We start from the raw sequence: 13,275 nt of genomic DNA on the forward strand, positions 1-13,275 counted from the left end.
TTATTCATCATGTGGTTTAGCTCTTTAACGCCTGTCCTCAGTGTTACTTAGGCAGCATCTAGATTTAGAATGAGCTGAGCCCACATGCAGATGATGGTGCAGGCCAGTGTTTACCTGTTGCTAGTTCATAAGTAGGTGAGGGTAGCGGTTAGTCAGGTGTCAAAGGACAACAGGTGCTGCAGAGGGCAATGGCTCCCTCTCAGGGGAAAAACACCTGCCCGTTTCTAGCCCCAGAACCCTTAGTGGGAGCAAAGCAGCATCTTCTGTCTTCAATATTCTCTGCCAGTGCTCAGCATGGCCTCCATCAGTAGGGTGACCATACGATTTGCTGTCCAAAGAGACACTTTAAGGCTGCACTGTCCAGCAGCCCCTAGCCACACACAGCTATTGAAGCTAATTTAAATGGAATAAAATGCAAAATTCATTTCCTCAGTGCCACTAGCCACACCTCAAGGGCTTGCTAGGCACACGTGGTAGTGTCTACCATATGGGACAGTCCAGAAGTAAAACATTCCCTGCATCACAGAAAGTTCTCCTGGACAGCGCTGCCGCTTTCAAACGTGAGACGGGGTGCTCACCAGGTGTACTGCTTGGACAACAGGTGTGAACCGGAACCACCCCAGGTAAGCCAGGACAAGCAGTCATCCTGTTGTCATGAAAGATATTTCACTTGGGCCTGAAATAAATTAGTATTTAAGAAACCAGCCCATTTCCCAAACCACAGAGCAACCATAATGCCATGGCACTGAGGCTCATATCACCTCTAGGAAGGATGCTGCTAAACAGAGCTTTTGACGTCCCACGTCCAAGAGAAGCTTCTGCCATCATGGCAACGTTCAGTAATCTCTGCTTCCAGTACAATAGCCACTAGTCACGTGTGGCTGCCGAGCCCTTGAAATGTGGCTCGTGTGCCTGAGGAGGTGACTTTTTCATTTTATTTATGAATTAAAATAGACACCTGTGGCTAGCGGCTGTCAAACTGGATGGCATGGCTTTATCACCGAATTCCACGCTGGAGAGATCAGAATTTTTCTCCGCAGGGTAATCTGGGTCAGCAGCTCTGTTGGAGGCTGGAGAAAGCATAAACCAGAAACAGAATAAGACATAACTTTTGAAACAAAATGGTACCCTACCTCTTTATTTGTGGAGGCTTCCGTGGGGTCACTGGGATGAAGGGGTGTGCTCGAAGACTCTGCACCCAGGGGTGAGGAACTGCCAGGAGACGGGGACTGCAACACAGACAGCAGAGGAAATCACAGTGAGCATCACAGAGTGAGGGACTGGGTGAACCGCCCAGCCCTGGGGGACACAGAGGTCATATCTGAGGCACATTTCAGCAGTGAGAAAACTTTCTTGGAAAGGAACTGCCAAATGTACATAGAAGCCTTGGATTTGTCGAGCTTTCGTTAGATTCCTGCCCTGTTTCCAAAGGAGCCCTTACAGTTCAGCCTCACCCGGCCCCGCACCTTAGGCCAAGTGTTCAAGCATCGCGAAAGTTGAATATCAAACTTAAAGCCCTAGGTGAATAAAGCTAATAGTGATACTCAAATGTTTCCGTTTTTAAAACATTTTTCTTACTGAGGGAAACAAAAGACTTTGGGTGCTAAACGTCTTATAAAATCACCTGCCCAAGATTACCTGAAAGGAAAGGGGAAAATTAAAACATGAATTTTTAAAGAGGCAGCCGGGACTGATTCTGATGACTGGAAACCACACCGCCTGTGAAATATTCTGTCTGAAATAATCCAAAGGCCACTGAAAACACAGAGATATTTCGGCATCCAAAAAACATTACCGTGATACTCTTAGAAGAGTTAAAAAATTCTTTGTTAAATGGTATGTTTAAAAATAAGGCATAGAAAAGGTTTGGAAAGCATAGTCCCCAACCTGGTGATGGGCTCAGGCTCCCTGTGCAGGTCCTGCTTGAATGGATTTGAAGCTCCAGGCCAGCGCCCTTTAAGCCCTGCTGATTGAATGACCAAAGAAAGAAAACAAGCACAGGGATGGGAACAGTGCAGGCGCTGAAAACCCTCCCCAGCTGGTTCCCAAACATTTCTGCACGCTCCTGAAATCTGGGGGGATGAAGAGAACCTTCAGGGGAGCCACAGGGATGCTTACGAAATCTGCAGCCATGGTCCTCTGAGAGGAAGGACATGCAGCTTCACAGTCTGTTGGTGATGTTTGATAGAAGGCATAAAACCGAACCCAGTCAAGGACCTATTCTCTGAGGAAGCGTGGGGCTGTGACTGAGGAGAGGTATGTTCTGGGTAAAGAAAGCAAAATCACACGAGCAATAGCTAGAACCTGCTTCTGACCTCTGGAGACTGAACCTCACGGGGAAGCGGAGGCACAGAGACGTCAGTAGTACGCCTCTGCGTGGGAAGGGAGAATGTCCCACGGAGCAATGGTGCTCAGGGAGGGAGGGGGCACGCTCACATACAAGGGGGCCCCCAGCAAGCACTGTGTGAAATCATAAAAACAATAAATCCTTTCCAAAGAGTCTTAATGACAGGAAACACCAAATGAGCTGAAGCATGATATGGTGAAATGCAGTATTATGCACACAGATGTGGTACCATCCCAGTCTATTGCTGTGAAGCCTGGATTTGTTTCCCATGAGCCCATATACCTGATCCTGAGCAGGGAGGTGAGGACCAATGAGCCTCTTCAACACTCACAGGCAGCAATCAGCTGCTCCGCAGTTAAGTCAAGACGATGAGCATTAGGGTAACATCAGACACGAAGTACCCAAGCCCCACGGTCCCCGGACACAAGAAAGGTGCCCTGTGTGCCTTTAAAAAGAACACACAGAATTTTTCATTCGGCACCCAAGAGAGGTGGTGGGGACTTGCTGAGTTAGCTCTATGTCTGGCCTACTCAAAATTAATGTAGTCAAGTTTTCATGATAATTTAATGCCTTTAAATTTTCCCAGTTTTTCAAACTTGAAGAGCTTCCTTGGACATTTATGTCTATTTTTCCCCAAGTAGTTTTCTCTGTCACAAAAATTTTAAAGGTCTAGTCCCTGGGGAAGCTAGAGCAGCTGCTTTTTCTTTAATTGCTTGGTTTGAGAGCCATGTATAGCACCTTCGTTGAAAAAAATAAATGCTCCCAAAGTATCCCACAGCGCCTATTTCTCTAATTATTTTCTGTTGCAAATCTTCTGAAAATGGAGTCTTTGCAATGTTGTGAGCACCAGGTCATCGCCGGATGATGTGAGAAGACAGATTATCTGGAGAGCAGGCTGGGATGCAGAAGAGGCAGGTCAGACCCCACAGTGAGGCTCGATGGCCAGTCCCAGGTGTCCACCATGGGACACTGGAGAAGAGGCACAAATGTGACTTTGGTGGGCACTGCTCTCACCGAGGTTCTCAGGGGACCCACACCAGCCTTTATCAGGCGGCACTTCCCCTCAGACACTCATGCCCTAGCCTTCTGCATGCAAATGAGGCCCCTTGTGCTTCCTTCTGTTTGCATGTGCCGTTACTGACCTCCACCTAGAGAGTTCTCCCTCATTCTCTCCTTCGAAAGCACTCATCTTGCTGAAGCTTTCTCAGACTCTATTCAAGGTACCATTCTCCCCTGATGGCATGTTTCGGGTTTTGTAATTATCTGTTTATGTGTCTGCCTCCCCTCTCCCAAGAACTCTCCGGAGGGCTCTTGTCTTATTCATCTTCATAGTCCAAGTTCCTAGCCTTGTGTCTTATAAACAGTAGGCACCCAGTAAACATTTACTGAATAACTGATGTCAGTGGGGTGTCCAGCCTTACCATGTTTTCCAACTTGCACAGAAAGCAGTCAACCACTACTCTCTTGCATTTTTTTAGTGATCAGTGGTAAGCCTCTTTCTGATATAAGACCTCTACGCTGTTTTGTGTAGAATGTTACATCTGCATTTTGAACTAGAGAAGTGGCCTTTGCCTGTGAAGACTCAGACCTTAGCTCCAGCTAAGCTCCTTTAAAGCAAAAACTGTCCCCAAACAAGAGAGTACCCTACCTGGTGGAAGCCCACTACCCACCACACCATTGCTGACAAAGTCAAGGTGGACAAACACCTTCAGAGCAGACACAGGCTCCATGGAGCCCAAACAAGGGTGTTAACATCAATTCAACTTCTGCCTTGTTATACGCTCAAGAGTGGAAAGAAAACCAGAAATTGGATAATACTTTTTATATTTCAAAGATGTACTGGAGGCAAAATTTAACCAACAAAATGATGCAAACAGTAAAAACTATCATTACATATTTCTGTCTGGAGTCTCATGCCTTCTGGGTTACTGAACAGATATTCAGTTTTAGGCAAATGAGACAAGGGTGGGAAGCAAATGTGGGCTTGGAAATTCACAAAGGTTAAGTGCCACACAGGGTGTCTCTAGGGAGGTAGTGTTCAAAGATGACTCAACAATTCCCTGTGTTGGTAATTACAGGAGGTCTCCTTAAGCTCAACAATACGTCTTCTGCAAATTATGTTTGCAGAAGATTTCCCACAGATTTCCCACAGCTCTGGGGTTCCACAAAGCAGAGCTGTCAGTCTTAAGACTTAGGCTCTTCAATGCCAGGACAAGAGATGGACAGTCCCGATCTTACGCCTAAGGATGCAATAGCATCCCAAGGGAAAGCCGATCATTCATTTTCATTCCAACTGGACATCTCCTTGGGGCAAACTAACGGCTGGTGGTAGAGGTGAGAGACAAACAGTTCCTGGAATTTTCAGGCTATGCATGAAGGGGAAAAAAACAGTGCACAAATAATTACTATTAACTTATTCCTGCAACAGACATTTCAGTGCCTCCTTGTGTTCCTAGCACTGGGCCAGGGAAACAAAGAGGAAAACGATGTTGTGGTTCTGTCCCCCACTCCTTTCCAGGTAGTGGGAGGAGACACGTAAAGTCAGCGTCGTGCCAGGTGGCTAGGATATGAATCCATACATAAAGACACAGGGTTGGGAGGGTGTCTCTCTGCAGAAGGGGAGGGGTGTCTATCAGCAATGCTACATTGGGAAGGAATTGCTTCAGCTGAATCCTGAAAACGGGATGGTATTCATGCAGCAGGATGGGATGGGATAGGGAAGAAGTGGAAGGTACTAGAAACAGAGGCAGGGAGGGAAGCACAGCTCTGCAGGGAAGGGAGAGATGAGCTGAAGGGCAGGGACGAGTCACCGGAGCCCCACTTGGTGACAAACTGCCTACTCTCTGCCCAGAGGGTATTTTCTTTGTGAGCCACTTGGCCTACTGTCCTCATGGAAGAAGCACAATGTAGGCACTTTAATAACTATTTCCTGAATTAAGGTGGAAAATCTAGAGGGTTGAGGGGTTTGCTCTTCCCTTCCCTTAATCCTCTTTCATCCTTGGACATCAGCATGAAGAGAAGATTACCACCCAGAAAAGTTGACAGGATGGTAATAGGAACACCCCAAAACCATGGGTAAAGGGCCCCTGGCTCTTTCCAAACGGGCAGTGTTCTTTTCAGAAAGGCCTAAGGACTGAGGCAGGACTGAGAGTAAAGCTGTGATCTGGAGAGGTGTACAGTGATCTTGAAAGACTTTTGGAGGAATTCCAGTCAAAAGACACAAAAAAGTGAGTCTGACCTGGGCCATTCACTCATTTATTTAACATGAAGTACAGACAGTGTCTGGGGAGCCCAAATCCCTGACTGTGCCCAAGGAGCTCCTGATCTAGCAGGGCAGACAGACCCACAAACAAATGCAGTGTGTCCTCTGTAGCAATGTCTCTGAGTCCCTGAGAAAAATAAAAGTCACCATAACATAAAAACAGCCGCTATGGAGCTGACTACTCGCAAGGTTAGTGTCCACCTTAATAGCCTCCCTCCAAAACACTAGCATCTACCTGGTCCATGTCTTTGTCAGCTGGTCTCTGTTGACTGTTGGGACCATCTGGCATTTCTAGGCAAAACCAAAACAAAACAGCAACTGCACTGCAGAGCAGAAGTGCAAATACTGCAAAAAGAAATAAAGAAAAAGCAGAATCTCAGAAAGTTGAAGGTGGCAAAGTTGGAGAACTGCTCAAACCCACTATGGACCATTGAAAAGTTGGTGGAGTTACACCAGTTAACAATTAAGAGAAAAATGGAAGGATGACAATGTTAGAGGTGCTTTAAAAGAGCACGATCTGAACATCTGATAATAAAGAGAGGCCCTTGGCAAAACAGTCTTTAAATATTTCTGCTGAAATGGTCCTCTTTATGATTGAAAGGACTGTTTCTGATCACGCTGTGCAAGTCACGTGTGAATTGAAGGCAGTTCTTCTATCGTATGATTCAATGACTCTTTTTGAGACAAATTACAACTCCCCAAGTCAATACTTCTCTTCTAAGCTCATACAACTCAATAACAAAAAAACAAACAACCCAACTGAAAAATGGGCAGATCTAAATAGACATTTCTCCAAAGAAGACATACAGATGGCCACGAGGCACATGAAAAGATGCTCATCATCGCTAATTATTAGAGAAATGCAAATCAGAACTACTGTGAGGTACCACCATCATTAAAAACTCTACAAATAACACATGCTGAAGAGGGTGTGGAGAAAAGGGAACCCTCCTACACTGTTTGTGGGAATGTAAATTGGTGCAGTCACCATGGAAAACAGTATGGAGGTTCCTTAAAAAAATAAAAATAGAGCTACCATATGATCCAGCAATCCCACTCCTGGGCATATATCCAGACAAAACTATTAATTCAAAAAGATACATGCACCCCTATGTTCATAGCAGCTATGTTCATCATAGCCAAGACATGGAAACAACCTGAATGTCCACTGACAGATAAATGGATAAAGAAGATATGGTACATATATGTGGTATATACCATACCATTCCATGTATATGGAATACTACTCAGCCACAAAAAAGAATGAAATAATGCCATTTGCAGTAACATGGATGGACCTAGAGATGATCATACTAAGTGAAGTAAGTCAGAAAGAGAAAGATAAATATCATATGATATCACATATGCGGAATGTAAAATATGACACAAATGAACTTATCTACAAAACAGAAACAGACTTACCGACACAGAAAACAGACTTGTGGTTGCCAAGAGGGAGAGAGAGGGAGGGAGGGATGGATTGGGAGTTTGGGATTAGCAGATGCAAACTATTATATATAGGACGGACAAACAACAAGGTCTGACTGGGATCAGGGACAGGGAACCTATATTCAATATCCTGTAATAAACCATAATGGAAGAGAATATGAAAAAGAATATATATGCATAAAAATCACTTTTCACTGCAGCAGAAATTACCACAACATTGTAAATCAACTATACTTCAATAAAATAAATGAAAAAATACTTCTTCTCTAAGAATTCACATATAGATGAAATTATAACCAACATGTTGTTAGTCAAAAGATAAACTAAGCTTATGTTTGTAATTTTTTAGTACTGTCTTTCAAGGTAAAGTTCTAATCAAATCCCTTTCTCCCCATTCTTACTTGAAACTTTGGTCTTTGTTGTAAGTGAATTAATTTTAAGTAGGCCTTTGAAGGTACACTTACATAGGGATCCTTTGGGACACCCCTCCCTCTCCTCTGGTGGTTAAAATGTGACATGACAGCTTCCATAAGAGTCAAGAGTAGGAGGGAGGAGAGACCATCTGGGTCAAAGAAGGCTTCCAGTGGAGAAGACACAGCCTTTCCTGCCACAGTGTCTGGTACTTGGAAGGCCCTGAACAAAGCCTGTTGGTTGGCAGAAGTAAAAAAAAGAAAAAAAAAAAAAGGGCTTCCCTGGTGGCGCAGTGGTTGAGAGTCCGCCTGTCGATGCAGGGGACACGGGTTCGTGTCCCGGTCCGGGAAGATCCCACATGCCACGGAGCAGCTGGGCCCGTGAGCCATGGCCGCTGAGCCTGCACGTCCATAGCCTGTGCTCTGCATCAGGAGAGGCCACAACAGTGAGAGGCCGGCGTACCGCAAAAAAAAAAAAAAAAAAAAAAAAAAAAAAAAAATCAATTCCTAAGACACTGTGTCTAGTCTTCAAAGCCATCATGACCTGGCTTTCCAATATTAGGGTCTATTTTCAAAAGTATAGGTGATTACAGGGAACACAAGTTAACATTTCTCCTTTGAAAAAGATTGGCGTTTTATTTTGTATTGTGGCAGAACAAGTAAAATTGCAACTGAGGTTTCAGGATACTGAAGGGGTTAACTGCTCAAGCCCTAGCATCTGGCAGAGCTGAGTGTGAATTCTGCCTTTACCACTCACAGCTGAGACCCTGAGCAGGTTCCCAACCTCTCTGATTCTCCTGACAATTGAGGAAAACAGTAATTACCTGCCTCTCGGGATTGAGGTGAGGATTAATTGGTGACAAAGCACACAGAGGGTCAGCTCAGTGCCTGGGCACACACAATGCACTCAATCAATATTTAATAAGTCTTTTAAGATCCCAACAGTAACAAAAGTGATTTCACCCCTATGGGAGAGTGTTCACAAGGACAACACATACCCATTGGGATGTTCTCTTCATCTCGTTTCCTTCCTTATTAACATTTTATTCATGAATAAAATTAAAAAGCACACAGAAGGCTCTATAAAAATCATACCACAAAGATTTTAAGTTAATTTATAAGCCCCAAGACTCTTACTTGTATACTGGCAAGAATAGCTCATTACTGGCTATGGTTGGGGGTATACACGATGGCTGTATGCAATTTCTGACATGCCCACAGTCTCCCATTCAAGGTAGCACATCGGAATATGAGGGCTGAGCATGATGCTATTACGGTGATTGATTTACAAAACAGAATCGTGTGCATATGCATAGCTCTAATGTTAGTTGAGAACACAGCTTATGTATAACCATAACACACCGAGATACTCCACTGTTTAGGACACCTGATGAAAGACCCCAGCCAGCTCTAGCCAAGTTTAATGAGTCTCAGTACCCGTGGATCCAAGTACACATTCCCTCCAAAGGAAAATTTCACTGCAACGAAGGCTAGATATGGAGCAACTCACAGAACCTGAGAATAAGTTTATTTTTAAGGTCACCAAGCAGTCGACATACTACATGTGACCCAAACACTAAGAACTCGTGAACCTTCTTCACCAGTGTTACAGACTGTGTCTCCCTCCAACATATATGTTGAAACCCTAGCCCCCAGTGGGATGGTATTAGGAGGTGGGGCCTCTGGGAGTTAATTAGGTCATGAGGGTGGGGCCCTCATGAAAGTGATTAGTGCCTTTATAAGAGAGACAAGAGAACGTGCTTCCTCTTTCCCTGCTCTCCACCCTGTGAGGACACAGCAAGACGACAGCCATCTGCAAACCAGGAAGAGAACCCTCACCAGAAGCTGACCATGCTGGTACCCTGATCTCAGACTTCCCAGACTCCAGAACTGTGGGGAATAAATTTCTGTTGTTTAAGTCACTGGGTCTATGGTATCTTGTTACAGCAGCCCAAACTAAGACATCCAGAGGCTTCTCACTAAGCACCTATTGACTCTCATTTTTAAAGACAGTTTTAACAAGCTCTGAGCAATTCACTCCTCAATTCAAAAACTTTAGTGGTTCCTTTTTGCTTAAAGAATAACTCTTAGACTCTTTACCTTGGCACTCAAGGAATCCAAGGATTGGCCTTAAGTTCTTTACCATTTTCTACCCTTCCAGTTCCTATTCTCTGTCGTCAAGCCAAACTGAACTCCTTTCTGTTCCCTGTATATAACCTGTGAGTTTCTGCTCAGAGCCTTTGTTGATGCTCTTGTCTGAACTCCACATGTCCACAACACACCAAAGGCCCATTTCAAATGTTAACTCTTTCATGAAGTCTTTCCAATATCTTAGGTGAAAGGAATCCCTCTCCTATGAGAGCTGCTTGTATTTTATCTGTGCCATTCTTATGGTGCATCACTTTCTCCCTTATATTTTATAAAATTCTAATGCTATTGAATAATATTTTAATTACAATATTTTAATAAGCACCATGAAGGCAGGATTTATGATTAATTTACATTTTCTTCTTCAAGGGCTTAATATGGGATTCCCCATGAAATATACAACAGGAGTTCAGTAAGTGTGTTGAATACATGGAAGGATGCATGAACACCAATCCTCTAGTATCAGAGGAAAAAGGACACACAAAAAGGAAACAGGTTTATATACACAGTAGGTTCTGGACACATGCAGCATTGCACTTATGTGCTCATGTGGAAGTTTGTACCCACATATAGCTAGGGTTCTTGCCCATATTTTTTTTTAATTTTACTGAAGTACAGTTGATTTACAATGCTGTGTTAATTTCTGCTGTACAGCAAAGTGGTTCAGTTATACATATATAATTCTTTTTCATATTTTTTCCCATTATCATTTATCACAGGATATTGAATACAGTTCCCTGTGCTATACAGTAGGAGTTTGTTGTTTGTCCATCCTATACATAAGTTTGCATCTGCTAATCCCAAACTCCAACTCATCCCTCTCCCCACCCTCCTACCCCTCATCAGCCACAAGTCTGTTCTCTATGTCTGCTCTTTACTCTTTTTTTTTAAGGCTGATTTTATTTTATTTTTAACAACTTTATTGGAGTATAATTGCTTCACAATGTTGTGTTAGTTTTTGCTGTATAGCAAAGTGAATCATCTAAACATATACATATATCCCCATATCCCCTCCCTCTTGCATCTCCTTCCCACCCTCCATATCCCACCCCTCTAGGTGTACACAAAGCACTGAGCTGATCTCCCTGTGCTATGTGGCTGCTTCCCACTAGCTACCTATTTTACATTTGGTAGTGTATATATATCCATGCCACTCTCTCACTTCGTCCCAGCTTACTCTTCCCCCTCCCCATGTCCTTAAGTCCATTCTCTACGTCTGTGTCTTTATTCCTGTCCTGACCCTAGGTTCTTCATAACCAGCTTTTTTTTTTTTTAGATTCCATATACATGTGTTGGCATATGGTATTTGTTTTTCTCTTTCTGACTTACTTCACTCTGTATGACAGACTATAGGTCCATCCACCTCACTACAGATAACTCAATTTCACTTCTTTTTATGGCTGAGTAATATTCCATTGTATATACGTGCCACATCTTCTTTATCCATTCATCAGTCGATGGACACTTAGGTTGCTTCCATGTCCTGGCTATTGTAAATAGTGCTGCAGTGAACATTGTGGTACATGACTCTTTTTGAATTATGGTTTTCTCAGGGTATATGCCCAGTAGTGGGATTGCTGGGTCATATGGTCGATGTATTTTAAGTTTTTTAAGGAACCTCCATACTGTTCTCCATAGTGGCTGTATCAATTTACATTACCACCAACAGTGTAGGAGGGTTTCCTTGTCTCCACACCCTCTCCAGTATTTGTTCTTTGTGGACTTTCTGATGATGGCCATTCTGACTGGTGGGAGGTGATGCCTCATCTTTACTAATGCTTCATCACGGTCTGTCTCCCTTCTTCGGCAGATTCTGCTTGCACGTCTGCACCCTCAGATGATTAGAGTAGCCTTGCAGACACAGCAGGAACAAATGTGCTCAAAGGTGGTATTTCATAGACCGTAATCAAGCATTTGGTCACTCAAGTCCTGTCCAGCCTGAACATTCTGGTTCCATTCCCTTTTCTATATGGACTTTCAAAGGTGGGGGCATTACTCAGGGCAGGCCACAGTACATGCTCTAGTTTTCCTGGGAAACTTCCATTTCGGGGGCTGTATGGAGCTTCTGTGCTTCCTGTGTCCTCACATAGCTTTTTCACTACGCATGTTGGTTTAAACAGCATAATCCTTTTTCTCAAGTCAATGTACATTGTTTTCCTCACTGATCTAAGGTGTTTTAAATTAACCTACTCCATGTTACAATTATTTAAAAAAAACAAATATATGATTAGTTTCTCCTTGCTCCAAGATATGTTTGTGCTTCTGAAAATTGAAACTGCTGAAGAAACCCATAATTATTCACTCTCAATTCAAACTATATTATCAATGCACGTTTGTATTTCCTTAATGTGGTGAAACAGGAAAGTTAGCATAGGCATTGTAGGGGCATAATTATGTCATTAAAATGATAATAGCCTGGGCCTAATGAAGTATTTTACATACACATTTATAATGGATTCAATTAATACCAATGGAACATTTTGAGATAACTGTCAGAATATTCTATTTCCATCCTCTTTTCCCACAGGGAAAATGCTAGCATTCCCATCTCCAAGTCTGTTAAACCCATGGCAAGGCTGTAGTGTGAAGTTCCGGCCCACCTCGTAGCTCGGAGAGAACCTTGCACTGCAGCAATCTCCTCAGATAGAGGCCGCTTTCATCTTGGGGGGACCACACAGATCACTCATTTTATCACCATCTAAAGGGCTCCAAGCTTCTGAAACCATGTTCTTAAAGGCAAAAAAGAAAAAAAAAGAAAACCCACAAAACTGACTAGTTAACTATTAACTAGAGTCATCCCTGCAAGGTGGGATAACTTATCTGATAAAGTTGATCTATAAACCGATGTTATCTTTTCCCAAAAATAGCCTCACTGTATTTATTGGAAAGGTATTACAACTTGTGATGGACTCATTTATGGAGGAAGCCTGCTATTCATGTCTCCATCTAGGTCCATATTCCCTGATGGTTCTCCTACACTGGCTTCCTCAGGCCACACTGAACGGTGAGAGGAAAACCAAAGTGACTGTTAGTTTGTATTAAGAGATGCAGCTGAGAGCACACTATTTGCTGTAATAACACATTATCTGCTAAGAACAATAACAGCTACCATTTGCAGATGGATTACTATGTGCCAGGCACTGTACAGGGTTCACTATGCCCATTAGTTCATTTATCAGCAAAACAGTTCCTTATGTGCAAGGCACTAATCTCCATTCAGTTTCATTAGCATCACGGAAGCAAAAGACACGACACAGAGCCAAGAATTAGAGGCTACAGTGCCCAAAGGAACTCATTTTCACAGCAAATAACAATGCCACACTGTTGGAGAGGAAGCAAAGTGCACCTCTTTCTAAGTGATCAAACAGCCTTTTCTCTTTTCAGGTCATCTTGGACTTGTGAGCAACAGGCAAACCTGATTACATTTCTTCCCGTCCTATTCCTATTCCAGCTCTGTTCACTTACTCCTACTATCAAGGGAAATGCGGAGAACTCACAATCTGACAGGACTAGGAGAAGAAAACCAAGAGCAAAGCAGCAAACATAATTTTGAAGCCCGAGGATCCACCTACCTCGTCTTCGTGACACTCAAATTGGTACATCCAAAAATTCTCCATCTTTACTGGTATTCTTTGGGTAGAAGGGCCAGCTCTTGTGTG

At 43.3% G+C, this 13,275-nt stretch overlaps 1 protein-coding gene across 1 annotated transcript in view; it reads right to left on the minus strand.

The window, feature by feature from the left end:
* The window catches only part of APBA1 (amyloid beta precursor protein binding family A member 1), a 78,292-nt gene that overhangs the window by 36,678 nt on the left and 28,339 nt on the right, over positions 1-13,275 (minus strand). The window contains exon 2 of the mRNA XM_065878760.1: positions 1,134-1,229. Within this exon, the coding sequence (XP_065734832.1) occupies positions 1,134-1,229 (96 nt within the window). The remainder of the gene's footprint in view (positions 1-1,133; positions 1,230-13,275) is intronic.

This window comes from Phocoena phocoena, chromosome 6 (genome assembly GCF_963924675.1).
Source record: "Phocoena phocoena chromosome 6, mPhoPho1.1, whole genome shotgun sequence".
Taxonomy (NCBI): Eukaryota; Metazoa; Chordata; class Mammalia; order Artiodactyla; family Phocoenidae; genus Phocoena; species Phocoena phocoena.